Source organism: Lissotriton vulgaris, chromosome 3_1 (genome assembly GCF_964263255.1).
Source record: "Lissotriton vulgaris chromosome 3_1, aLisVul1.2, whole genome shotgun sequence".
Classification (NCBI taxonomy): Eukaryota; Metazoa; Chordata; class Amphibia; order Caudata; family Salamandridae; genus Lissotriton; species Lissotriton vulgaris.
Genome location: NC_141689.1, coordinates 698,225,588 through 698,252,235, shown reverse-complemented (window position 1 = coordinate 698,252,235; position 26,648 = coordinate 698,225,588). Strand labels below are relative to the sequence as shown.

General features: G+C 45.0%; 1 protein-coding gene across 1 annotated transcript in view; it reads right to left on the bottom strand.

Moving 5' to 3' along the window:
• FER (FER tyrosine kinase) overlaps positions 1 to 26,648 on the bottom strand; it is a 1,097,899-nt gene that overhangs the window by 357,423 nt on the left and 713,828 nt on the right. The window contains exon 14 of the mRNA XM_086961004.1: positions 20,211 to 20,326. Within this exon, the coding sequence (XP_086817130.1) occupies positions 20,211 to 20,326 (116 nt within the window). The remainder of the gene's footprint in view (positions 1 to 20,210; positions 20,327 to 26,648) is intronic.

Below are 26,648 nucleotides of genomic sequence, written 5' to 3'. Positions count from 1 at the left end.
CCCTTACACACTGTCTCTGCAGTCACTCTGCACTCACTGTCACTCTACACTCACTCTGCACTCACTGTCACTCTACACTCACTCTGCACTCACTGTCACTCTGCACTCACTCTGCACTCACTGTCACTCTGCACTCACTCTGCACTCACTGTCTCTCAGCACTCACTTTGCACTCACTGTCACTCTACAATCACTTTGCACTCACTGTCACTCTCGCACTCACTCTGCACTCACTGTCACTCTGCACTCACTGTCACTCTGCACTCACTGTCACTCTGCACTCACTGTCACTCTGCACTCACTCTGCATTCACTGTCACTCTGCACTAACTCTGCACTCACTGTCACTTGCACTCACTGTCACTCTGCACTCACTGTCACTCTGCACTCACTCTGCATTCTGCACTCACTCTGCATTCTGCACTCACTCTGCATTCTGCACTCACTCTGCATTCTGCACTCACTCTGCACTCACACTCACTCTGCACACACACTCACTCTGCACACACTCACTCTGCACACACTCACTCTGCACTCACTGTAACTCTGCACTCATTCTGCACTCACTGTCACTCTGCACTCACTGTCACTCAGCACTCACTCTGCACTCACTGTCTCTGCACACACACACTCTGCACTCACTGTCACTCTGCACTCACTGTCACTCTGCACTCACTCTGCACTCACTGCCACTCTGCACTCACTCTGCACTCTGTCACTCTCCCACTCACTTTGCACTCACTGTCACTCTGCACTCACTTTGCACTCACTGTCTCTGCACTCACTGTCACTCTGCACTCACTCTACATTCACTGTCACTCTGCACTCAGTCACTCTCGCACTCACTCTGCACTCACTGTCACTCTCGCACTCACTCTGCACTCACAGTCACTCTCGCACTCACTCTGCACTCACAATAACTCTCGCACTCACTCTGCACTCACTACACACTGTTCACCCAGCACACTCACACTATTTACCCTGCACACTCACACACTGCAGTCACTAAGACCAGTGCCTATGTGTGCGCGCAGTGCCGGTGTGTGTGAGCAGCCTGTGTGTGTATGTAGTGCCTGTGTGTGTGAACAGTGTCTGTGTGTGTGAGCAGTGTCTGTGTGTGTATGTAGTGCCTGTGTGTGTGAACAGTGTCTGTGTGTGTGAGCAGTGTCTGTGTGTGTGAGCAGTGCCGATGTGTGTGAGCAGTGCCGATGTGTGTGAGCAGTGCCGATGTGTGTGAGCAGTGCCGATGTGTGTGAGCAGTGCCGATGTGTGTGAGCAGTGCCGGTGTGTGTGAGCAGTGCCGGTGTGTGTGAGCAGTGCCGGTGTGTGTGAGCAGTGCCGGTGTGTGTATGTAGTGCCTGTGTGTGTGAACAGTGCCTATGTGTGCGCGCCGGTCCGGTGTGTATGAGCAGCCTGTGTGTGAACAGTGCCTGTGTGTGAACAGTGCCTGTGTGTGTTGAGTACGCCTGTGTGTGTGCGCAGTGGCGGTATGTGTGCGCAGTGCCGGTGTGTCTATGTAGTGCCTGTGTGTGTGAACAGTGCCTATGTGTGCGTGCAGTGCCGGTGTGTGTGAGCAGCCTGTGTGTGTATGTAGTGCCTGTGTGTGTGTGAACAGTGCCTGTGTGTGTGTGAACAGTGCCTGTGTGTGAACAGTGCCTGTGTGTGAACAGTGCCTGTGTGTGATGAGTGCGCCTGTGTGTGTGCGCAGTGCTGGTGTGGGTGCGCAGTGCTGGTGTGGGTGCGCAGTGCTGGTGTGTCTATGTACTGCCTGTGTGTGTGAACAGTGCCTATGTGTGCGCGCAGTGCTGGTGTGTGTGAACAGTGTCTGTGTGTGTGAGCAGTGTCTGTGTGTGTGAGCAGTGTCTGTGTGTGTGAGCAGTGTCTGTGTGTGTGAACAGTGCCTATGTGTGCGCGCAGTGCTGGTGTGTGTGAGCAGCCTGTGTGTGTATGTAGTGCCTGTGTGTGTGTGAACAGTGTCTGTGTGTGTGAGCAGTGTCTGTGTGTGTGAACAGTGTCTGTGTGTGTGAACAGTGTCTGTGTGTGTGAACAGTGTCTGTGTGTGTGAACAGTGTCTGTGTGTGTGAACAGTGTCTGTGTGTGTGAGCAGTGTCTGTGTGTGTGAACAGTGCCTGTGTGTGTGAGAAGTGCCTGTGTGTGTGAGCAGTGTCTGTGTGTGTGAGCAGTGTCTGTGTGTGTGAGCAGTGTCTGTGTGTGTGAGCAGTGTCTGTGTGTGTGAACAGTGCCTATGTGTGCGCGCAGTGCTGGTGTGTGTGAGCAGCCTGTGTGTGTATGTAGTGCCTGTGTGTGTGTGAACAGTGTCTGTGTGTGTTAGCAGTGTCTGTGTGTGTGAACAGTGTCTGTGTGTGTGAACAGTGTCTGTGTGTGTGAACAGTGTCTGTGTGTGTGAACAGTGTCTGTGTGTGTGAGCAGTGTCTGTGTGTGTGAACAGTGCCTGTGTGTGTGAACAGTGCCTGTGTGTGTGAACAGTGCCTGTGTGTGTAAAAAGTGTCTGTGTGTGTGAGCAGTGTCTGTGTGTGTGAGCAGTGTATGTGTTTGTGAGCAGTGTATGTGTTTGTGAGCAGTGTATGTGTTTGTGAGCAGTGTCTGTGTGCGTGAACAGTGCCCGTGTGGGGACAGTGCCTGTGTGGGGACAGTGCCTGTGTGTGGACAGTGCCTGTGTGTGGACAGTGTCTGTGTGTGATCAGTGCCGGTGTGTGTATGTAGTGCCTGTGTGTGTGTGAACAGTGCCTATGTGTGCGCGCAGTGCCGGTGTGTGTGAGCAGCCTGTGTGTGTATGTACTGCCTGTGTGAAAAGTGCCTATGTGTGTGGACAGTGCCTATGTGTGTGAACAGTGCCCGTGTGCACGCGCAGTGCCGGTGTGTGTGAGCAGCCTGTGTGTGTTTGTAGTGCCTGTGTGTGCAAACAGTGCCTGTTTGTGCGAACAGTTTCTGTGTGTGTGAACAGTGTCTGTGTGTGTGAACAGTGTCTGTGTGTGTGAACAGTGTCTGTGTGTGTGAGCAGTGTCTGTGTGTGTGAGCAGTGTCTGTGTGTGTGAGCAGTGTCTGTGTGTGTGAGCAGTGTCTGTGTGTGTGAGCAGTGTCTATGTGTGTGAGCAGTGTCTGTGTGTGTGAGCAGTGTCTATGTGTGTGAGCAGTGTCTGTGTGTGAGCAGTGTCTGTGTGTGAGCAGTGTCTGTGTGTGTGAGCAGTGTCTGTGTGTGTGAGCAGTGTCTGTGTGTGTGAGCAGTGTCTGTGTGAGTGAGCAGTGTCTGTGTGAGTGAGCAGTGTCTGTGTGTGTGAGCAGTGTCTGTGTGTGTGAGCAGTGTCTGTGTGTGTGAGCAGTGTCTGTGTGTGAGCAGTGTCTGTGTGTGAACAGTGCCTGTGTGTGTGAGAAGTGCCTGTGTGTGTGCGCAGTGTCTGTGTGTGAACAGTGCCTGTGTGTGTGAACAGTGCCTGTGTGTGTGAGAAGTGCCTGTGTGTGAGAAGTGCCTGTGTGTGAGAAGTGCCTGTGTGTGTGAGAAGTGCCTGTGTGTGTGTGTGTGAGAAGTGCCTGTGTGTGTGTGTGTGAGAAGTGCCTGTGTGTGTGAGAAGTGCCTGTGTGTGTGAGAAGTGCCTGTGTGTGTGAGAAGTGCCTGTGTGTATGAAGTGCCTGTGTATCCCTGCACCTAAAATCAACCTACTTGTCATAAGGCCCAAGGTTAGACACACAAGCACAACTGTTGCAACTCGGCTGCTCGGACCATTCATGCATAAACACATTCCTGCTCTCGGAGGTTTGGTTTTGTTGCTGAACAAGACATGAGCCCCTTTGATAAGATGAGGAGAATGCTGCAAAATGTGGAACTGTACGTAAGCCAGTGAAAAGAATTCGGTTTCGTACCTGGACATTACTGTCTCCAATACAAACGCACTTACATACTTTGTGGGGTAATGAAGACTGTGTGTCTCATTGTCGGCGCACGACCAAGCCAGCTCTTCAAAGGCCAACACTTACACATGAAAGGATGCAGACGAACGCGCGCCCACCAAACTCACTGCAGACTGGTGAACGCGCCCCGAACATCTGGGTTTACCCTGACAGCTCGTAATTGACAATTTATTGCACTCCCCTGCGCATAACCGCACAGAATATGCAGGAAGTGTACAAACTGAAATCCATATGGCCTATTGCATGAAGGCTACTAGAAACACAGCACTGCGAGGACCAATTAGCATGCAGATGCCAAAATAAACTACGGAAAAATCTCGCGCACTGAGGAATTTTTACTTCACTATTCTGAGCTCCGTAACAAGATGGCTCGGAGCTCCGCCCCACTTCTGACGAAGTGGTGACGTAGGCCGAGCCCTAAAAACAGTGACCATGTTAATCAATCAATCATCAATTGTATAGCGCAACACTGTCACCACTAGGGTTATCTGGGTGCTGTTAACATGCAGTAAGGCCAGTGCTTAATGTACAATTATCTCTATGCCATAAAAAGCCATGCATGTCAGGCGTAACTCGTGTGGTAGAAAGCGTTTTTCTAGGTTTATATTATCGGAAATAAATAATGATTTTTATGTTGAATCCACTACGTCGATGTTTAATTAATGAGATTATAGTTGAAACAAATTTCATTTATGGGATAAAGTACCGCCTGCCATACAATATGAGAATATTGGAAGTCAACTAGGAGTATCAGTAGAAACAAAACACCCCTGGCAACCTCATCTTTCCACCAAAGCTCATAAGTCTCACATCCACACACAAATGTATGGCCCAAGAAGGTTATGTTTACTTAATTTATTTTATTTGTATAATCCATCAATTTTTTCAACAGTTGAAATTTCATAAGATATTATTCAGTATGTAAATTTGATTATATGAACATGGGCCTATGTCCTCAGTATGCTTGAAACAGGTCTACATGAGAAATGAACAAGTTACTTACAATGTATCTGAAAGAGACATATATTATTAATAGATTCCTTACCTTTAGAATTACCCCCAGGCGTAAGACTGGATCCGGAGAATTTTTCTGAGCAGTACCAATGTGCGTTAGTGGGTAGAGTAGGTCGACTCCTCGTCTGTCATCCGAGTCGTGGTTGCCATGATGACGTTGCAGTGTCTACTTACATGCGGCCCCTGCTCGCTGACGTCAGTTCTGACACAACTTTCCACGCCAGAAAAGCAGAGACATGAAAGAAACGGACCACTGGTGCGTGACAACTAGGGCCCAGCAAGGGAGTCCCTATCCCTAGAAGTCAGTTCACAAAGCAGGGAGGATTGTCATGTAGTTCCTATAAATCTATATATGCATTTAGACAACAAACTGTGGGATTGGTTTCCAGACTGATTCCAGTCACCCCCACCGGATATGTCCGCCTGTATATGAGCTAGCTCACAGTGCCTCTATAAACTACTCTTACAGAGGAAAGAATGGTTCATGGCAACTATTGAACATGACAACCCTGTACCATTAAGGACCGTGGAAACAGTTCAGTACTTTTTGCTCAGTCACTCGTGCTCACTTTGTCTCAGAGAGATACACAGACTAAACATTGGGGACGTTTTCAATAAGCATGTATTGAACCAGCGTCATTCTAGTGTAAAATAGGTGTGTTGAAACAGCCATAAGACAGAATTAGATATAAATGATCATAAGCATCAACAGAGTAAATGGATGGTAGATTTCAAACATAGTGCTACCCCATTGAATATATGCAAGCATATAAATACATGACAGTAATAATGCAGACTCCTACGATGCACCCTAACTCGGTATTTCTAAGTTTACCTAGCATGTATGTAGCATAATTAATTAGGCTAGTTTTCAGGGGAAATTACAACATTTATGCAGCGCTTAGCTAGGTAAATGGTCAATACTAAAAACCGTTATGTAGTACAATGGTACAGTAAATGTAGGTGAAGGATTAGGTGATTACTCAAGCCTACATTGGGGTACCCCACGAAACATAACAGGATGGGTGGGGCAGTAAGGAACTTATAACTAACATGTTCTTACAGATACATTGTTACTGAAGGTAAGTAACTTGTTCATCTGAAAGAGACAGTTATAGATTCCTTACATTTAGAATAGATACCCCAGCAATACCAACCCCGACAGAGGGTCTGCGAACCAAGTTCACACCAGAAAGTCCTGGAGGACTGAACAGGTGAAATAGCCGTCCCTCCGGACTTGGCTGTCCATGCAGTAATGTCTGGTGAACGTGTGCAAGGATGTCCACTTGGCTGCCTGACATATCAGGAAGTGGCACTCCACATACAAATGCAGTGATTGCCATCGGAGCTCCAGAGGAATGAGCACAAAGCCCCACTGGAGGTTACTTTTTCACATAAATGTAAATGTACAGGAATTTATATAGCGCAAATCACCAAGCGGTTTCTAAGCGCTTGCTTAGGGAACCCGTCCTGGTATTCCCCTGTGAGATAACCCCGGCAGGGTATCCGCAAGGTGAAAGCCAGGCATCCCACCGCGAGGGGCCGTTGTGGAGATTAAGCAAGCTATGCCCAGAGTCGCAGAGTGTGAACCCGTGAATTGAGTAGGCACCGGAGCGAGAATTGTCGAGTCCATGGATATTTTAGGACTCAAGACCCCGCCGAGCCGGGAATTGAACCCTGGTCCAGGGCTGACCTCTGCTTTCAGGTCTGCCTCCTCTAACCAGTGAGCCACATAAGCGTAACAGCGTAACAGATTTAATACAAAGGACAACCCATCGAGAGATGGTACGCTTTTGAACAGCCCAGCCTTTTTTGGCACCTACATAGCCAATGAAGAGTTGATCATCCACCCTGAAATCTTTTGTGCTGTCAAGCTAGAAGGACAGTGCACATTTTGGGTCCAGACGGTGGAGTCTCTCCTCCTTCCTGGAAAGGTGCAGAGGTGGGAAATAAGTGGGCAAAGTGATCATTTGTCCTATGTGAAATGGTGTAGCCACTTTTGGAAGGAACGAGAGCCTCATCCTAAGCACCACTTTGTTCGGATGCACAGCGAAGAAAGGGGGCTTAGAAGATAGCGCTTGAAGCTCACTCACTCTGCGAGCAAAGATGATGGCAACAAGGAAGGTAGTTTTCAGAGTGAGGAGCCTGAGAGGTCAGTTGTGAAGAGGCTCGAAGAGAATACACATAAGATAAGTTAAAACAAGATTCAAGTCCCCCTGGGACATTATGAAAGGAGATGGAGGAAAGAGATGAGTAATGCCCCTAAAAAATATATATTACAATAGGAGACATGAATAAGGATGGCTGATCTGGTAGCCAAAGAAAAGCAGAAATAGCACCAAGATAGACTTTAAGAGTGCCCAGAGCAGAGCCCTGCTGGGTCAAAGAGAGTATATACAAGAGAACCTCTAAAATAGGGGCAGAAAGAGGATCCACAGCCATTTCTATGCACCATGCCACAAACTCGTTCCATCTACAGGCGTATTCCGTTTTTTGGTGGGACGCCTGACTGCCAAGATGACATTACAAACTTCGAGTGGAAGCTCAAAAGCGGTCAACTGTTGGAGCTCAATCTCCACACAAGGAGGTGGAGGCTGTACAGGTTCGGGTGAAGAACTGTCCCCTGCTGCTGCGACAGAAAATACTCTCAATGGGGCAGTCTGATTGGAGGATCGAAGGCCATGCTCAAGAGCTTGGGGCACCAGGCTCTTCGTGCCCAGTCCGGAACCACAAGAATAACTTTGGCCCGGTCGCGCTTGATCTTCTTCAGCACTCGGGGCAGATGTGGTACAGGCGGAAATGCGTACAGGAGACCGCAACTCCACTCAGTGTTGCCGAGCAAGAGCTGCCTTGTAAACTCCAACATGCAGAACTGCTGACATTCAGTGGCAAACAGATCTAACCAAGGCTCCAACACAGCTGAAAGAGACCTTGCATCATCTTCAAATGAAGACACCATTCGGGATCTACCAGGCATCGACGGCTGAGTTTGTCCGTCCTGGTGTTCAGGGAACCTGTCAGGTGTTGAACCACCAGGGACATGCCTTGATGTTCCAGCCATGTCCAAAGGCGGAGAGCCTCTTGACATAAGGTCAACAACCGAACCCCATCCTGTTTGTTGCAGTCCCACATGGCAGTGGTGTGGTCTGTGAACACCTGCTCCACTTTCTGACGATGGTGTGGTCTGTGAACACCTGCACCACTTTCCCTTTGAGAGAGGGATGGAATGCTTTCAGTGCCAGGCGGATCACATGGAGCTCCAACAGGTTGATATGGAGCTCGGACTCTGCCGGAGGCCAGACTCCTCTGATCTCTGGGTCACCCAGGAGTGATACATAGTCACCACTGTTAGATCTGGTTGGGGAAGGGAGAGGGATCTGCCTCAGACCCAATCTTGATTCACTATCAACCACTGCAGTTGTTGTGCAGTTCTCTTCGAGATCTGGATGTAGTTGGAAAGATTCCCCTGAGGCTGGAACTTCAGGACCCAGTGCAGACCCGCAGATGCCATCTGGCATGATACACCAGTAGATTGCAGGAGGCTATGAAGCCTAGCAGTCTTAGGGTTATTTTCACCAAAATCCGGGAATCGGTATCATAGCCCAAATATCCCGGACTTACTGCTCGGGAGGATAGGCCCGAAACTGCACTGTGTCCAGAACAGCTCAGATGAAAGGGAGCATCTGAGAATGAGTCAGGTGTCACTTCAGCACGTTGATAGTGAAGCCCAGTGAGTGCAGGTGGTCCACTGTAGTCTGGAGGTGGGAGATGACAGCTTGGGGCGTGCCTGCCTTCAAAAGCCAGTCATCGTGATAGTGGAAGACTGGAACTCTTATCTGCGCAGATGAGCTGCGACCATTGCAATCACTTTCATTAACACCTGAGGGGCACTAGTAAGGCCAAAGGGGAGCACGGTGACCTGAAAATGCTCGTGGCCTACTGTGAACCGTAGATAGCGTCTGTGGGCTAGCAGGACGGAAATATGGGAATAGGCTTCCTGCAAGTCCAACACCACTATCCAGTCTCCAGGGTCGAGGCCAGACAGGACCTGGGCCAACGTGAACATTTTGAACTTCTCCTTCCAGGGGAAGCGGTTGAGGGCCCTGAGGTCTAGAATAGCATGCAGGCCTTTGTCCTACTTGGGCACCAGAAAGTAGCTGGAATAGCAACCACACCCTACTTCTGGCGCAGGGACCCTTTTGATAGCTCCCTTGGCCAAGAGAGAGGAAACTTCCTGGTGGAGAAGCGCCAAATGATCGTCCGAAATATGATCAAAAGACAGTGGCATGGAGGAAGGGGTAGTCTCGAAGGGGAGGGAGTAGCCCCTTCGGACTATTTGCATAACCCACCTGTCCGATGTGATGGATTGCCAGTGGGGGAGGTGATGGTGAATACTGCCACCCACTGGCAACTAATGGTCCCGAAGGGTCGAACTAAGAGGGTTTGGAGGCTGCTGCAGGGGGGGAAAGGGTGGACTGGCCCACCAGCTGGCACCCAGGCCTGAGAGGTCGCTGGATCCCACGTCCGTGGCTATGCAGAAGCCGGGCAGCTTGCGTGGACCGGTGGCTAAACTGGGCTGGACGTGGAGGGTGCACCTTCCTTGGCCACGAAAAGGGCATGAAGCAGACTGGGGTGGATAGGAAGACGCTGCGAGGCACAAGGATCTGGCCGTAGCACGAGAATGCTTAAAGCGCTCCAGCGCCGAGTCTGCCTTGTCACCAAAAAGGCGACGGACATCAAAGGGCATGTCCAGCAAGGGTGACTGGACATCCCCCGAAAAACCAGACGTTCTCAACCAGGCATAACGCCCAAGGGCTACTGACGTGGCAATCGTTCTGCCTAGTGAGTCGGTGGTATCCAGTCCACATCGAATCGTGAATTTAGCTGCATCTCTCCCATCTGCCACTGCTTGGAAGAGAATGATCCGGGCCTCCTCCGGGCACTGAGACAGCACTTACGCGATCATATCCCAGATAGTATGGGAGTATCGGCCCAAGAGGCACACAGTATTCACAGACTGCAGTACCAAGCTAGAGGAAGAGAACATGCACTTCCCAAGAAGACCCAGCTGCTTGGATTCCCTGTCTGGGGAGCAGAAGGGAATGCACCCTTGGAAGAAGAGGCTTGGACCACCTAGCTCTCAGAGAAGGGTGTTGGGTGAGGAAAAGTGGGTCGCCCGGAGCCGGGTGGTGGCGGTGGACAATCGTCCTTTCCACAGGACCCCCTGTGCTGGGATTGGACCATGTGCCCAGAAGGACGTCAATGTGGGCTTGGTTGAAGGGCAGAAGGGGTTCAGAGAAGGTTGCCGCAGGCTCAAGCACCCCTGTCAGTAGATTAGTCACTGAATGGAGCTCCAGGCCCAGGGCCTCGGATGCCCTCCTCACCACCACAGCCTAAGAGGCTCCCACTGGCATCACCCAAGTCCTCTCTCCAGTCCAGCTTTTCAATCTGGTAGTCGGTTCAGTTTCGGGTCCATCTCAGGGGTGAGGATGGGGTCGGCGTCGGCCTGGAGCGCTGTCGTCGGGATCAAAGCTGGGGAAGGTCCGGTAAGATTGACCGGTGTCAATCTGGATCCAGGCCTGGATCCGTGGGGGCCACCCGGCACCAGGGCCGAATCCATAAGTATCGAAGGCCCAGGACCCCCGACCGGCTCTGCGGGGCGGAAGGCACTCCCGTGGAGTTGGGCTGCCCAAAGATACGGTGGAGAGCTTTGTAAAATGTACGAAGCTGGGCAGTGGACGCCAAGGCTCCCAGAAACAGGGGGAGGCACGGAGTCGTCCCTAAAGAAGGCACCAGAGACGGAGCCTTAGAGCAACGATACTCCAGGTCCCGCGTCCCGTCAGCCGAACAACAGAGAGAAGGCCAAGAACGCCGGTGCTTCTTTGCCTTCTTCTTGTGCTTTGACTTACCAGAGGACTTCGAAGACATGGAATGGGACAAGTTATGGGGGCTGTACGAGAAGCCTTGAGATCTTCCTCTCGAACAAGACTGGGAGTGATGCAGAGCTGACTGTCGGGCCTCCAAGAGCTTTTAGGACCGTTTCCACAAAGACTTTGGGTTCATGGACCGGCAGTCTGAGCACAACTTCAGGTCGTGGTCACGCTCCAGACCCCAAAGGCCACGATGTTCGTGTCCATCACAGACATCAGCCTGTGACAGGCCTTGCAAGGCTTGAAGCTGGCCCGGCGATGGGACATCCCTCTCGCCTAGGAGTCAAAGACTCAAAAAAGAAGTCGACAAAACGTCAAATAAATTAGTCAAAAAGTGACTAATGGGTAGCTCTCTCCGGATCTGCGCTAGGCTGGTGCAAAAAAAGAAAGAACTGACGGCAGGGGCGGTGTCTAAGTAGACACTGTGATGTTTTCCTGGCGACCATGACGATGGACGCAGAGTCGACCGGCACCACCCACAGACACACAGGGAGTACTGCTAAGAAAAATTCTCTGGATCCAGTCTGACACCTGGAGGTAATTCCTAGGTAAGAAATCTATAACTAACAGTCTCTTTCAGATATAGCTATTCAATATAAAAACATTTAATTCAATACACATTCATACCACATACTTTTCAATAATACCACATATGTTCAGCTTGGCTGATGAGGGTTTTGTGCCCCGATACAGGTCCCATGAAGCTTGTTTCAGGTCCAGGGAGGACCCGACTTGGCAGTTCGGGCCGGACGGTTCCCATGATAAACAGGGTCAAGACTGGTTTGCATCTGGCTGGTTCCAAACTGGGAGAGGGTGTGGGGAGCAAAAGAACTGGGGTGGCGAAGTGAGTTAAAGAACGATGATGGACTCAAGCCAGATCTAATAGTGACGGGCTGAATATCTGAGAAAAGCGGACTGAAAAGTTTCAGCGCTCCGTCCATCTTCTCCTTGTGTTTGCTCTGTTCCCATGAGGAACAGGGTCAAGATTGATTTGCATATGGCTGGGTCAAACTGGGGTTGGGTGAGCAAAAGAACAATGGATTTAACCCAGATCCTTTTGACGGAGGGTGAATGTTTACATTGTTCAGCATTCTGCCCATCAATTGTTTCTTTTGCTTGTATGAGTATAGTCTGGCCAGAATTTCCAGCATCACGTGAAACGCTGTCTGCCCTCATGGGGTAGATCACCGGAGTTGGGAGTGTCACTGGCAAGCCATTTTTGAATTATCTCAAAAACGTTATTCTAAATGATTATCATCTCTTGAGTGGACTCCAACATGAACTCTTGGTGTTCTCTATACTGATGCACAGTCGCTGAATAAGCTAGCAAACATTGGACGTGATCATACATATTGCGAGGTTCCTCTCACTTAAAAGAACCACAACAAGCTTCACTAAACACGCCCACCCCAGTTCAACTCACGGCCATCTTGGAGTTAAGCCATCCTGTAATGTGTGTCCTTCATGCATACTTACTGGTACATACACTCTCTAAAGGCCCAATGTATGCTATTTAAAGATCTAGCCCCATATATATCATCACTAAGTGTGTCGAATGCCATTCTCCCAGAGGATTTAATTGTTCAGACCCCGGGTATGAGTTTCCAATGTAAAAATCCAGAACAATTCTCGCAGTTTTCTAATCTAAGCTGGGTCATCATGTTTGTGGCTTTAGTCTATATCGTGTAGATAAAATAGAGAGACTACTATCTGTTTCTCCAATATAGCCATGTCCACACGGACAACCAGTAAGTAGATTATGTTTATCATTTTGCAACTAGTGAAGGTATTAAGTTGGAACTTGATCCCATTATGGGTATAATTTTGTGTTTCAATGGCACAATGACAAGCTATGCATTGGCCACACTTATAGTACCATCTATGTTTTTTGTGACAAATTGTCTCTCCTTCGGGATACAAGATCTCACAACCTTGCCCTTCATATTTTTATTTCTTATATGTTCAACCATTGGCTTTTGGAGTTTAGCATTACTCTCCGAGTCACTATTGAGGATGTGCTAATTTGAATTAATAACTTGGCGTAACCTCTCATTCAGGACCGAGTGTCTAGTGACACACACTAATTTTGATTTACTTTGTTGATGTTCACTATACAACAGATATTCTCTGTCATAGAATCCTATCCATTTATATGCCTCTCTTACCAGTCTTCGTGAATATCCCCATATGATACATTTTTTTTTCATAGTGGCCAATTTTTCATCATTGTCACTCAATTTGGTGCAACTGTGCCTTAACCTAAGGAGCTGGCCAAGAGGGATGCTTTGTTTCTGACTCCAGGGATGGAGAAGAGTGTTCCAGGCCATTGTCATGAAAAACAGATCTACTTCCAATTGCCCAGCTTTTTGTCAGATCCAGATATCCGGGAATTCCACCTGGGCCTTATTCATGTTAGCTGAAAACCTCAGTTTTTGGTTGCATATATTCAGACGTTCAATAAATGCTTTCAGATCTTCTTGTTCTCCTGACCAAATAAAGAAAATATCATCTATGTAACATGGCCAGGCTTTGACTGATTTATAGAAAGATGCAAGTTCATTGTGAATAATTTGATCTTCAAAATGGCTCATAAAAATATCAGCTACACTAGGAGAACATGAAGCGCCCAGGCTGATGCCCTTAATTTGTTGATACAATGCTCCTCCAAACTCAAACGTATTCTCATGAAGGACAATTTTCAGACATTCTGTAATCAAGGCATTAGAAGCAGCTATCAAATGTTGCATAAGACATACCTATCACCTCGACAGCTGCTTCTTGTGGGGTATTGCTATATAATGCCTCTATATCTAGAGTGACCAACCATTTCTATGCTCTTTAAAAATCATTCGTATGATAGATGTACTCATATCCCTTGTGTCGTTAATGTATGACTTGGTAAATAGCATGACGGGCGTAGGAATGAATCAATGTACGTAGATAGTGGTTCTGTAATGTACCATATTGTGGTGGCCATCGTTCTATACAGTAGGTCTTGTTGATCTTTATGGGTTTTGGGCACTTCATAAATGCTTGCCATGTGTGGATTGGTGACATTTTAAGAATTCAGGTTCTTTTGTACGAATAGTGCCTGCATTCAAAGTGGCAGTAGTGAGCTGTTTGATTTTTTTACAGACTTAGTAGGATCCATAGTTATCTTAGTATAGTGTGCTGTGTTACTCAATATGAGTGTCATTTCATCGTTATACTGGTCTGTATCTGGTAATGCCAGTCCTGCACTTCGGTCACTGCTCTTTACTGTGATTTATTGATTTATTTTCCATCCGGGTTTTTAAAGCTTTATGTTCTTCCTTCTCCAAATTTGGTACAGGTATAGGACTGTATGTGGTGCATTCTTTTAATTCCTTGAGAATAACTCTCTCAAAGATTGGCGACTTCGGGCCCAATTGTTCTAAGGAAGGTGTAAAAGTTGAGGTTGAACTGCCTCGTCTCAAGTAACTCCGTATCGGAAAAACACTTCTTCAAAAAAGTATCTTTCTGAAAAAATGAAACGATGTCTCGGAAGAGTTCAAATTTGTTGCCATGTGTATGAGGAGCATAGGATAAACCTTTAGTTAGTGAGGAGTTGGTAGCTATAGCAAGGGGGATATGTGAGAGATTAAGGATAGGAATCTCTTTCATGGTCCATTTCTGGTCTTCAAGTACCAGTGTCAATGATTGTTGCAATAGTACCCTCGTTGGTATCTCGGCTATGGAATCTCTGTCCCCTCGGACCACGTCGTCTGGGTAAAAAAGGAGAACTAGTACCTGAACTCTGCTCAAACATTGATCTTCTACCGGTTTGGCCAAACCAAGGAGAGCTACCCTCATTCTCTGAATCAGAGGTGTCAGAGAATGTGTTTACTTTCCGTGTGTTCGATCATTGACCAGATGATTCTATCTCTTGATACTGTCCTTGATTGTAGTAATTTTCTGAGAGAGATGGATATGCCCTTTCTTTTGAAAATATCAAATATCTTTCTACAATTTGTCAGCTTGCTCTTCAACAAATATTCATTAAATGAGGTAAGCTCATTCTTTATTTCTTTCAGTTTCTTTTTGACCTTGTCCAGGGCATTTAATTTTTTCAATGTATATTTAAGCTCGAGCATCCTATTTATCAGCGTTACTACCATCCCACTTGCTGACTCCACAATCAACATCATCCGATCCCTGGAACATCAGTTGGTTATCAAGGACCATCTTTCTAGAAGTGTGCTAATTTGTACAAATAGCCCTGGGATGTTTCTTACTTTTAATTCCTGAAATATGATCTCGCTCTTAAATACTGGAGTGTGAATTCTTCATCAGATTAAATTCTTTAGTTTTCTTCTTTAGTGTTAGCAACTTATTCCACTCCTCATTATGTGGGAAGGACATATTAGACTGGTTATCATAAGAACCCTGGTTGCCTACTAGTTTAAAGTATTCCTTGTCCGGAAAACTGAAAGATTTGACATTTCCATCTGAAGTGTTTTGGATGTAGAAAAATATGTGATTTGAATGAAAAGTATGTGGTAAGAATGTGTATTGGGGGGAGGAGCCAAGATGGCGATCGGAGCGGATGGATAGATTCCCGGCTCCGCCAGCCCTTGTTTGCCGTGCAGCTATCCTGACTCTGATCCTGGCACCCCTGCGGTGGATTGTAGGCGAAACGGCGCTGATCCCGGCGGTGCTTCTCTGGAACCCCTACCCGCCCGGCGACCGAAGATATCCGTCTCCTTCTCCTGGTCCCGGACCCCGCCTGAGAGAGCTCCGCCTGTTGTGCCTTGGAGACCGGCTGCCGGCTGGAGTGCTCCGCCGGCACTGGTTGCTGTAAAACCGGCGTTACCCTTGTCCCGGGCCCGGCCGTACGAGAGGACGAGAGACAGCGTGGAAACGGGGCTGTACTTGTGGCACTGCCGCTCCCATCGTAGCGGCGTCTTTGCACAAGACTGCAGGTACGGGACGAAGACTGTCCGGCCATTTTGGGTCGTACCTCCCGCATGACTCTTTGCCTTGTCAGCGGATACCACCGAAGGGCGCCTCACAGGGGTGGCATAACTTTTGGGCGCAGTGTATGGTGCTCAACTCAAGGCTGAGGGGTATTACGCCGGTGCTCTTCTACTCTGGTGACCGTCGCCTGGCCGGTCACAGTGGCTGTGTGCGCCGCCATGTCGGGCGGGGATATTTGCTTGCCTATGCTGGTGACCGGTACTGCCCTGCCTACAGGAGAGCTTGAAGCTCGAGGGATCCCCCTGGGACACGAGGCCCAGGGGTTACAGTCTGCTATCTCCCTTGGCGCCGTCCTGCGAGCCCTGCGGGACCTCCGTACAGAAGTTCGCAACTGCCACCGGGAATTGGGAGACAGTCTAGAGCACACTACATCTACGCTGCGGTGGGGCACTCCTGATCTGGTACCCGGTTGCTGCCAATCAAAACCTACACTGTGTGGGGCGCCGGCGCTTTCTCCTGCCTGCTGCACGGCTGAACTCGCTGCTTTTTCCATCGACGCCCAGGATCACCAGCCAGATGCCTCTACTCGAGACACTTTGTTTCCCCTCCCGGCATTGTGTGCAACATTGTGGCCGGATTGTACATTGCTTTTGCCTCGAGAACTGCTTGCTACGCTACAGTTGCCTTTTCCTCCTGCGCTGTGCCATTTGCCTATTTGGTTTATTGCATCGTGTACTTTTGGTGCTCTTGTGGAACAGATTGTGGCTTGGGACGGGAACCTTGCTGACTCATCGGGGCCATTTTGGGTTTTCTTCATGTTGTCGTCCTTCCTCTCGCTGCTCTACTCCTTTGTTCTGTGGAGGGCGGGCCGCCTCTGGGGAGCGAGTCTGGGGGAGTGTCCTCGGTCGGGCCAGGGCTAGACTGTTTTTTGTGCATTAGATGCCGGGCGGGTGGACTAGGGTTTGGGACTGTATCCTGTTTGGTTCAGTGACCGCTGCTCCATAATACTTCGCTCCTGTATTGTTTTAATATCTGCTGTTTATCCTGCATCTGGGGTGGAAGATATACTGGGGGCTGGCGGAGACCGGGTAGCCTGACATTAATGCTCCTCCTCTTCATTTCCTTGTCTTTGAGAGTGGAGATTAGGGCGTCCTTTTCTCTCTCTCTATAATATATGGTGCGTTTTTCTTTCTTCTTCTTCCTTCTTCTTTCTTCTAAATTTCGGGTTTATGGGGCGACAGACACACTGCTGGGGGGGGGCAGGCCGTAGCCTCCGCATGCGTGTAGGGTGGGGGGTTAGTAGTTAGAACTTCGACATTATTTCTATGGAAGTCTTCTTTTATTCCTATTTTTTATTTTCACTTTTTGTCTGGGTCCATGTCTAGTTTACTGGGGGTTAGGTAGCGGTGGGAATTGAGTGGCGCGTGAGAGGGGGTCTTCTACTTGACTCTGAAGATGGCTGCCTTACGACCCGGGGGGTACATGTTGGTTGATGTAAGACTCCTGTGTATATGCTTGCATTTATGGGTATGCTCCTCCCGCATGGATCCTTCTTTATTTTCGTTGATACCATTTGGACAGTACGACTTGTTTCAATACTTGCATTAAGAAAACTTTTAAAATTAACCTTCATTGATTCTGGGACGTGGTATTGCAGCACCTGTTCTGTACTCTTATTGCTTGCTTAACTGGGGTGTGATATTACGCCGACGTAATGCTGCACTAGTGCTCAATTGTTTTCGTGGCCGGCCGACTGGTTGTAGGCCCGTACTTGTACTGAATCATTGCGCAGTAAAGGTTTTCAAAAATAAAAAAAATAAAAAAAAGAATGTGTATTGAATTAAATGATTTTATATTGAATAGCTATATCTCAAATGTAGACCTGTTTCATGCATGCTGAGGATGTATGCCCATGGACACAAACAAATTTTACAAACTTAATTTCTGATGAAATTTGAAAACATTGATGAAAAAACTGATAGAATAAGCTAACAAAATAAAATAAGACCTAACCTTGTATGGCCGTATACTTATGTGTGCATGTGAGACTTATGAGCTATGATGGAAAGATAAGGTCACCAGGGATTTTTGTTTCTAATGATAGTTTTGCCCTGCCCTAGGAACCATAGAAGCAAAGACGGGGGTGTTTTAACATACTGAAGTCACAGAGGAGTTCCATAACCGTACTGAGGAACGAGGTCGAAGGCTGAGTTCCTTTATAAGGTTATAGAACTCTGAGATGACTTGCAATATCCTCATGGTGTACGGAAGGGGATACTTTACCCTGCATAATACATGATCACACCATCGCCTTTCCAAGAAACCACTTAAAATCATGGTGGATAGTTCTTTCATATGAAAGACCGAGCATGTTTGAAAACATGAACAGAAATAAAACCTCAAGCGCAGAATTGTTAAACACATCAAAACCTGTTAATTATTTGCTGCAAGCAGATATTAGAACCGGTTCAACACAAACCAGCTTTTTTTTTTTTTTAGAAAGCTGCACCAGTTCGGAATAGGTACAAACCTACAAAAGGAGTTTAACTTTTCTTTATCTAAGGAGTGCAAAAAATAAACATTGTATTTGCTTGTCATTATAAGCTATCAAAATAGAGCAGAAGAAAGAAAAGCAACGTTGCATTTTCGTTGCTTGTAGCAGATGCTTCAATTATGCTCCATGACCTGACTTAACCAGCCTTTTACCTCGGCTGCTGGCAGCAAGCATTATGACGTCAGAGCTCAACTGTAATAACTTACACTGAGCATGTCACTAGTCGCAGATTATAAAGAAATAAAAAATGTGTATTTACACAGGGATTACAGAATTCCATGTATTATATGATGCATAGAAGTGTGTTTATTGGTATGTTTTAGCTAAGCCACATTTTTATTAAAAATGCCACCATGGAAAATATGGATGCTGCTCTGCCATTCACGCCTTTATTTACCCTCTCCTATCCTGCTCTCCTGCGCATCTTCTCTCCTCGCAAGCTTTAAAGAGGCGAAGACAAGATGATGCAATGGTTTTTCCGATTGTGCTGTGAATGAACTTCCTTGCGTTCCTAACTGTTGCAATATTCAAGGCCCTTCCTTCCACTGTAGTTTCATTGCTGGGTCTAGTCTTACTCGCGTGTGTGGATTGGCGTTGTTTCAATGTTTTATATTAGTTAGAACATCTCCAGATATGAATATTATGATAGATACTGGATGCTTTCTTAAAATGGGACATACGTAATTTGATTTGCCAAAGGAGGAGTTGCTTGTGATCATGCTATGATAATTCTGTGTTCCCTCTAATTTGTTATGCAATAATTGTGTATAGTAACCTTTCGATTCTGGAAGTGAGCAAGATTTTTGGGAAATTGTCGTTTTCTAATAGGGAATGCTGTTTGATTCTTTTCTGGTTTTTCTGCTCGTTTGGGAGTTAGATTCATTTGAGATATTGGACTATTCTGCATTTGAGGCTTCATGGCATTTATTCTATATCATTTCATGATTTTTTTTTAGATTTGTGTAATAAAACTCTTTGACTTTCCTTTGATCGAGGAGTTATTGAGTGGTCTAAAATATACATTTTTATTCTCCGCTAAACTGATGTTGGGTAGGGTGCCTTTTCGTGTAAGACTGACCTGGGAGAGAACCATCTATGGTAAATTTTGGGGTAATCTGAATTGTTGGGTTTCCTAAATATTGATTTACGGTTCTGCTCTACACTGATTTTCAGATTGGGGCCCAACAGTAAGGTAATCCCTATGATAGGGCAGAGGTTTAATGCTCTCATCATCCACATTTGAGTCCAATAACTCCTGATTTCCTTGGAGCTATCAAATAGTGGAGAAGTGTGGCTCACTGGTTAGAGCGGTAGACTCTGAAGCAGAAATCAGGCCCGGGACCAGGGTTCTAGTCCCAGGGTCTTGGGCTCACTGTCCGCGGACTCGATAATTCTCACCTCGGCGCCTACTCTAATCATGGGTCCCACGCTGCAACTCTGGGCAATAGCTTGCTTAATCTCCACAACGGCCCCTACAACACTGGGATGCCTGGCTTCACCTTGGAGGGGCATCTCACAGGGAGAGCCAGGAAGGGTTCCACAGCGTTATACAGCGCCGGGACGCCCCGTTGGGGCAGCTGTGCGCTTTACAAAATACACTACATAGTACGAACACACCTCCTTGTTGCAACATGCATCTTCGTTAGTGAAGAGGACATTCAGTTCAGAGCTAAAAAAATCAACCTTAACAAATAAGTTTTACATTCTAAACAGCAACGCTAAGCACTCGCGTGCTGCACCGATAAAGACTAATGCAGCATGTATGTAAAGGCTGTGGAGATAAAGAAACCTTGCTTCTCGGACAACTAACCTTTTGTAAAAACATATTTTCAATTAAACTCAAAAACTCACCTGGCCTCTGATAAAAATTTCATTTTTAGCTCTTGGGGAAGATCTTCTTTGCACGTTTTTACAGCAACAGGGGTTTTATCCTTTAAAGTCCCCTTAAACACTTCACCAAAATTACCCTGCAAGAGTATATATAATGATATTAGATTCCATATTTTCACAAGTGAGAAATGGCCAGAATGCTATTACTATCAAAACGCAACATCAATGCAGTGTAGTAAACGGGGAAAAACAATCTGCTTACTTGTAGGAACAGTTTTCACACATTGGTATCTTTTACTTATTTAATTTAACTCACAAATAGTACGTCTGGCCCATAAAAGGAAAATAGAAACAGTGAACACCAATGTGTGGCAATGTGTGTGTAATAGTGCTTTATGTAGCTGTCGGAGGAGAGCTTCTTAAAGGACGGGAACCGTCACTCACCCGAGGAGGACATGCTTCATCACTGGGTTCCCTCCTCAAACCTATATTTAGCCTTCTGAAGACAGTTTTACTCACTACCCTCTCCGCCTTTCACGCCTCTACCACGCCTCTCATTTTTTCAAAACACCTCAGCTCCTCCCATCTCTTAGGTTAGTTGTAGCCCACAACAGGGACCTTGACCCTGGTGCCACCCAAGATGTTTATTTTCCTTACTCATAGTTTAAGGCATAATGAACCCCAAAGTTTGCAGGGACTGAAAGAAACTCTCAGGAAAAGAATTCAAAAGGATCAGCAAACCTCCTTACGAACCAAACCCAAGTGAGATGGCAGTCGAGGAGCACATGATCGAGAAGGAACGTAAGATGAAAACACAGTCATAAACCTCAAAAAAGGGGAAAAAGGTGACATCTGAAGAACAACCAGCTCAGTAACTAAATGTTGTGGCTGGTATCAGAAGTTTCATAGAAACATTTCCAACAAGGTACAAAACATTCTCAAAAGCGAAAAGCAACAACAGCATCACAAAGGTAAGAAGCAGATTAGACACAGCTCAAGCAGTGGCACAGGAAGAAGAGTCGGAAAAATAATCCACCCATAGTCAAGATACAGACAAAGTACAACCACAAGGAACCTTGAAAGGAAGAGAATTGGTATTTGAGCCCCTTTTTTATTAAAATTTAGTGACTCTGTTGCCGGATTACAAAGTATAGAGATGCACTTCCGGGTCAGAGATCCGTAACATCAACAAAAACCAGGTCTCTCTGCTACAAAAGATGCTATCATATAAATTACTTCGGAGGCAGTGTATTTTTTAAAATAAAGGGTAAGACCACACTATCCTTTCTTTGTAACCCGATATATAATTCAAACATTCCCTTCGTTCGGACGACTTCCGGGTCGACATAGGCATAAAAAGCATAAAAAGAGGAGCCTTAGAGAGGTCCATTCTACTTCGAATCGCCATGGAGTTTTGATACACAGAGGAGCAGGGAGGCCGAATTCTGAATCCAAGGTAGGCAATATACTCGCCGAGATGAGGATATCGTTTTCTCCCTTTATTTAAAACTTGAAGAGATCTAGTGGTAGGATTAGACTATTCCCCAGATAGATGGACAACCTAGCAATGTGTAGTTGAAGGATTCTACCCAAAAAAGTGAATATGGGTTGCTTTGTAAAGCTGTAACATTAAAATTTCTAAAGATCTAAATATTGCCGTTTTTTCTTCATTTAAATATTTTCTTTCTTGAAGGCAAAACAAAGACTACAAGGCGTATCAGCCCAGAGTCATGTTAACACAAGTATACTATTCATGGCAATTATAAACAGACATGGAGCCCTTAGATTAACCGCATAGAGCTGGGTAAACATTATTAGTGAGACACCTTGTCGTAGATTTAGGAAAACCATTCATAACCCAAGTACATAGTGGGGGCAGGATCCTAAACATAAACTCCCTTTTATTTTGATATTAGACCACTTCATCAAAGCAAGAAGGTGAAGACTGGCACAACGAGATTATCGTACTTTGGTCTATATTTTCAAAGATCTTCTGAGAGAAAAAAACAGAAACAGGTTAGTAGCGTTGGTCATGGTATAAACCAGAATGTAAATGTAGACCCCTAGCATACATAATCAACGAGTGTTGCAATTAATATGACCCTTCTAGATCCTAAGAAAAAGATGACCCATCCCTTATATTGACGGTGGCTCCTCCGTGTACACGTAGGCTTTATTCAATCGAATACGAAGGTAAAACCCCGGATATAAATGTATAATACCGGCTTTTTTGGTAATGTTAAAATAGGGCAAAACCACTAAAATAGTACTCTATGTTTATTTTCAAACAGCCCATGAAACACTATTGCAAGCAATTCAAGCTTAAAGGAAAGGAAATTTTAAACCTTGTTCGTATCAAACCAGGTAACTCTTAATAATGTCCGCATGCAGAATTATACATGAAGAAAGCTCCCTAAACCTATGGATTGTATATAAAATAAGCCTGTGAGGTTCTATCAACAAGCTATAAATGAACTGTGTGTTTCTTTGATCAAGAAATGTTTTGTCTAGGGGTTGTAGATAAGAAATGCATTTAATAATATCAGTTGTGTACTTTTTGAGCAAGGCAGTAGGAACGTAAGGTTGTTGGTTTTTTTCATATATATGAAATCATATAGTAAAATGTATTTTTTAATTTTATAGATATTGAGTCAATATTTTACAAAAGTCCTGAAGAAGGTGTGAAGAATTAGAAAACACCGAAACGCCGCGTCGACTGTTTTGTTCTACTATATAGTCATTGCCTTACCACCTTTGGTAGTTTTTAATCTCTATGTTTTTTATCATGTTTTAGACTGTAACCCATGCTGGGAGGTAATAAATTGTTTTAACCTTTTTGCAACCAACAAAATTGATCTGTGGAGTATACTTTCGAACACTGCTGTGTGAATGTTTAGTCTCTGCCTGCTTTAATAGGTTACTATGAGTGAATTATCATAAGGATAATTATTCATATATCTCCTACCCCGTCTAGCACTATTTTGTCCGGCCACTTTAGCCTACCATTGTTTAAACAGGGATTCTTGTTTTGCTGATACAAATATCCCTTTCCCTGTTATATACATCAGGGGTACCTCCTCTTGTTGAATTCTATTGATTGTACAGCTTTTTAGCTGGGAGGCGTCCTTTTCTTCGTCAACATAAATTTATCAAGGGCATTGACCCAATAAGTGTTTCTAATTAATTATGGACACTTTAAAAACTAAAAGCTTTTCAGAAGAAGAATTTAATAGAATTGTCAATGGTACTTCTAAAAACTATACCGCCACCTCAAACACCAATAACGATGAAAACCAATGGCGTGAATTGTGGAATAATAATAAGAAGTTAGTCCGCACTGAATTACATGCAGACTTTCTAATCAATTACCTTAAAAAAGGCATAATTCCCAGTGGTTTACAAGTTAAGAATGAACCAGGGGTTTTCATAAGACATGAGGGTTTTATAGAAAATTCGACCCTCATTGCAAACAGATGCAGCAGGGATTGGATGTTGCTAATCATCGAGACAGCGAACGCCATCCTAATAATCGAAAGAAAGGAAATAGCTGATTTAGAAACTAAGCTAGATAATTCAGTGCTGGAAGACGCAAAGAAAAAATTAGAAGACATAAAAAGGGATGTCTCTGGGTATAGAGATTACCTTTTTAACAAAAAATCAAATAAATTTAACAAAGACGTATCCAATTATAACACCGAGATAGTCTATCCCTATACCCAAAAGGATTTTTTTGATCGTCCTAGAGAGAGTTTTCCGAACAGAAACCAAGGTCAACAACCTTGGCGTACGTACCCCAAAAAACGGGTGACTTTCTCAGATTCCTCATATACGAGTAACGACTCTGAACAAGACAAAACAATGGATAGGAATAGAGGCGGAGAAGCGACATCCACCCCAAACAGAGAATCTTTGCCTTTTTTAGGACAACGGGGACGGGGAAATCACAACAACCACCACAACCACCCGAGAGGCAATGGGAGAGGGAAATTTTTCCCTCAACCTCAACAGAGGAGATACTACACGAGAAGTCAGCCGAAATGGGACTGAAACAAAAAGCAGCTATCATCAATCTCTCAGACATCACTTTAAATAAAACGGAAATAGATGTCTTAGAGAAGGGCTTAGGATTTGCCATTAGCAATCGGGTTGACAAGTATAACTTAGCAAGGGACCTACAAGGTTTTTTTAGAAAGATCAGGCTTCAAGACTTTTTTAAAGATAAGCCCCCAAGAGAAGGTCAGACTAACAAATCGGGCCTTAAACCCAAATCAACTTGGACACCCCACGTGGGCATGGTGAATAAACAAATAGACCTCTTTGAAAAAGTAGTTGAAAGTAACATTGCAGAACTATTAGTACATCCCTTAAGAGGACCTAATAATTTAAATAAAGCGGAAAGAGCTGCTCTAAAAAATCTAGAAAATAATGAATCTTTAACCATCAAACCTGGTGATAAGGGTGGGAGCATAGTCCTCATGAGGTCTGAAGACTATGAAAGAAGAATGATGTTACTATTGAACAACTCTGAACATTACTGTCCCTCTAGTAGACAGGAGTGGAACACCCTTATCCACAAGGTACATGTGCTTGTCAATTTTGCTTTTGAAGATGAAATCATCTGTCGGGATGAATACAATTTTTTTAAAAATTAGACATCTATCATCCCCGCCTTATACGGACTTCCTAAAGTCCATAAAAATCTATTGGATCCTCCAATGCGTCCGATTGTATCCTCTATTGATTCTATTACAGAACCCCTTAGTAAATATATAGACAGGTTCTTACAACCAATAGTAACAGATCAAAAAGCGTACATAAAGGACACTACGTGCATGATTGAGAAAATAGAAGGCCTACCATTTGATATCGCCACCCAATGGTTAGTGACTTTGGATATAGAGGCCCTCTATACCAACATCCCGCAGGATGATACCATCACCATGTTAGAGGGCCTCTTAAAAAATGGGACTGATGATTTGAGTCGGCATGCAACATTCATTATTGAGTGTGCGGAAATCATCTTGAAAAATAATATTTTTTTGTTCAAAAACAACTTTTTTAAGCAGATAAAGGGGACCAGTATGGGGGCGACCTGCGCCCCAAGTCTAGCCTGCTTATATGTAGCGGCTTTTGAAGACAAGCACATTTTTAATAATATAGCACCTTTCAGTGAGAACATTACATGTTGGTCGCGATATATTGATGACATTTTTTTCATTTGGACAGGCACAGTAGAGTTACTCAATGATTTTTTACTTTGGTTGAACTTGGGAGATAAAAATCTCAAATTTACTTCCAATTTTAATAAACAGGCAATCGAATTTTTAGACATCAAAATTAGAGTGGAAAATGCGACATTAGGGGTGGATCTTTACACCAAACCAAGTGACCGTAACACATTGTTACATTACAAAAGTAACCACCCGAATAGTCAAAAGGACAACATACCTTTCGGACAATATTTGCGCATTAGACGCAATTGCACTAATCTACATGATTTTAATAGACATGCGGATGCCCTTTCAATGAAACTTAGAGACCGGGGATATCCTGATAAACTGATTAAACGTGCGAAATATTACAATAGAGAAACACTATTCAATAAAGACAAAGAAAAAACGGACAAAAACAATGATAGACTGATCTTTGTGACTAACTACAGTATTGCGAGTAATAAAATAAAAAACATTATTAATCGCAATTGGTCTTTATTAAATAATAGACCTGGTGAGAAAATCCCGAAACCAATGTTCAGTTTCCGCCGGAACAGAACAATCAAAAATTGTTTGGTTCATACATATAAAGATAAGACTCGCAACATTTCAAATACCATTAACAGAACCCCCCTCCCCACTGGAAATTTCACGTGTAATACATGTTCTAATTGTGCATCCATGATTAAAGGTAACCTGATATCCTACAATGGCATATCATACAATGTAAAAAATTTTGCAAACTGCAAAACTAAAGATTTAATATACATGATAATATGCCCCTGTAATAAAGCCTACATAGGCGAAACAGCCAGAGAAATTAAAACTAGAATTACTGAACACAGGTCCGCCATTAGGACAAAAAAGAAATCTGCTCCACTTGTGGAACATTGGACAACACACAACCACAAATTAGAAGATCTTAAGTGGTGTGTGGTTGAAGTTATAATGCATAACTCAAGAGGCGGAAATTTCAATAATAAAAGGAAAAAGAGAGAACAATTTTTTATGTCCCTATTCGACACATTCCGAACTGGTCTTAACAACAGAGAGGAATGGGAAAGAATAATCTTATAATTTGATAATAATAACATCTGACAGTCCCTTCCTTATTTCCAAGTTGCTATGAATAGTTACATTCAGGTTGAATAATCTCTCGTTTTCTCCAAACAAAAAAAAGGTAGAATTAGGTGGGTCAGTGAACTCCTGTATGTTGATAACAGTTTACAAAGGGGTTTGATATGCT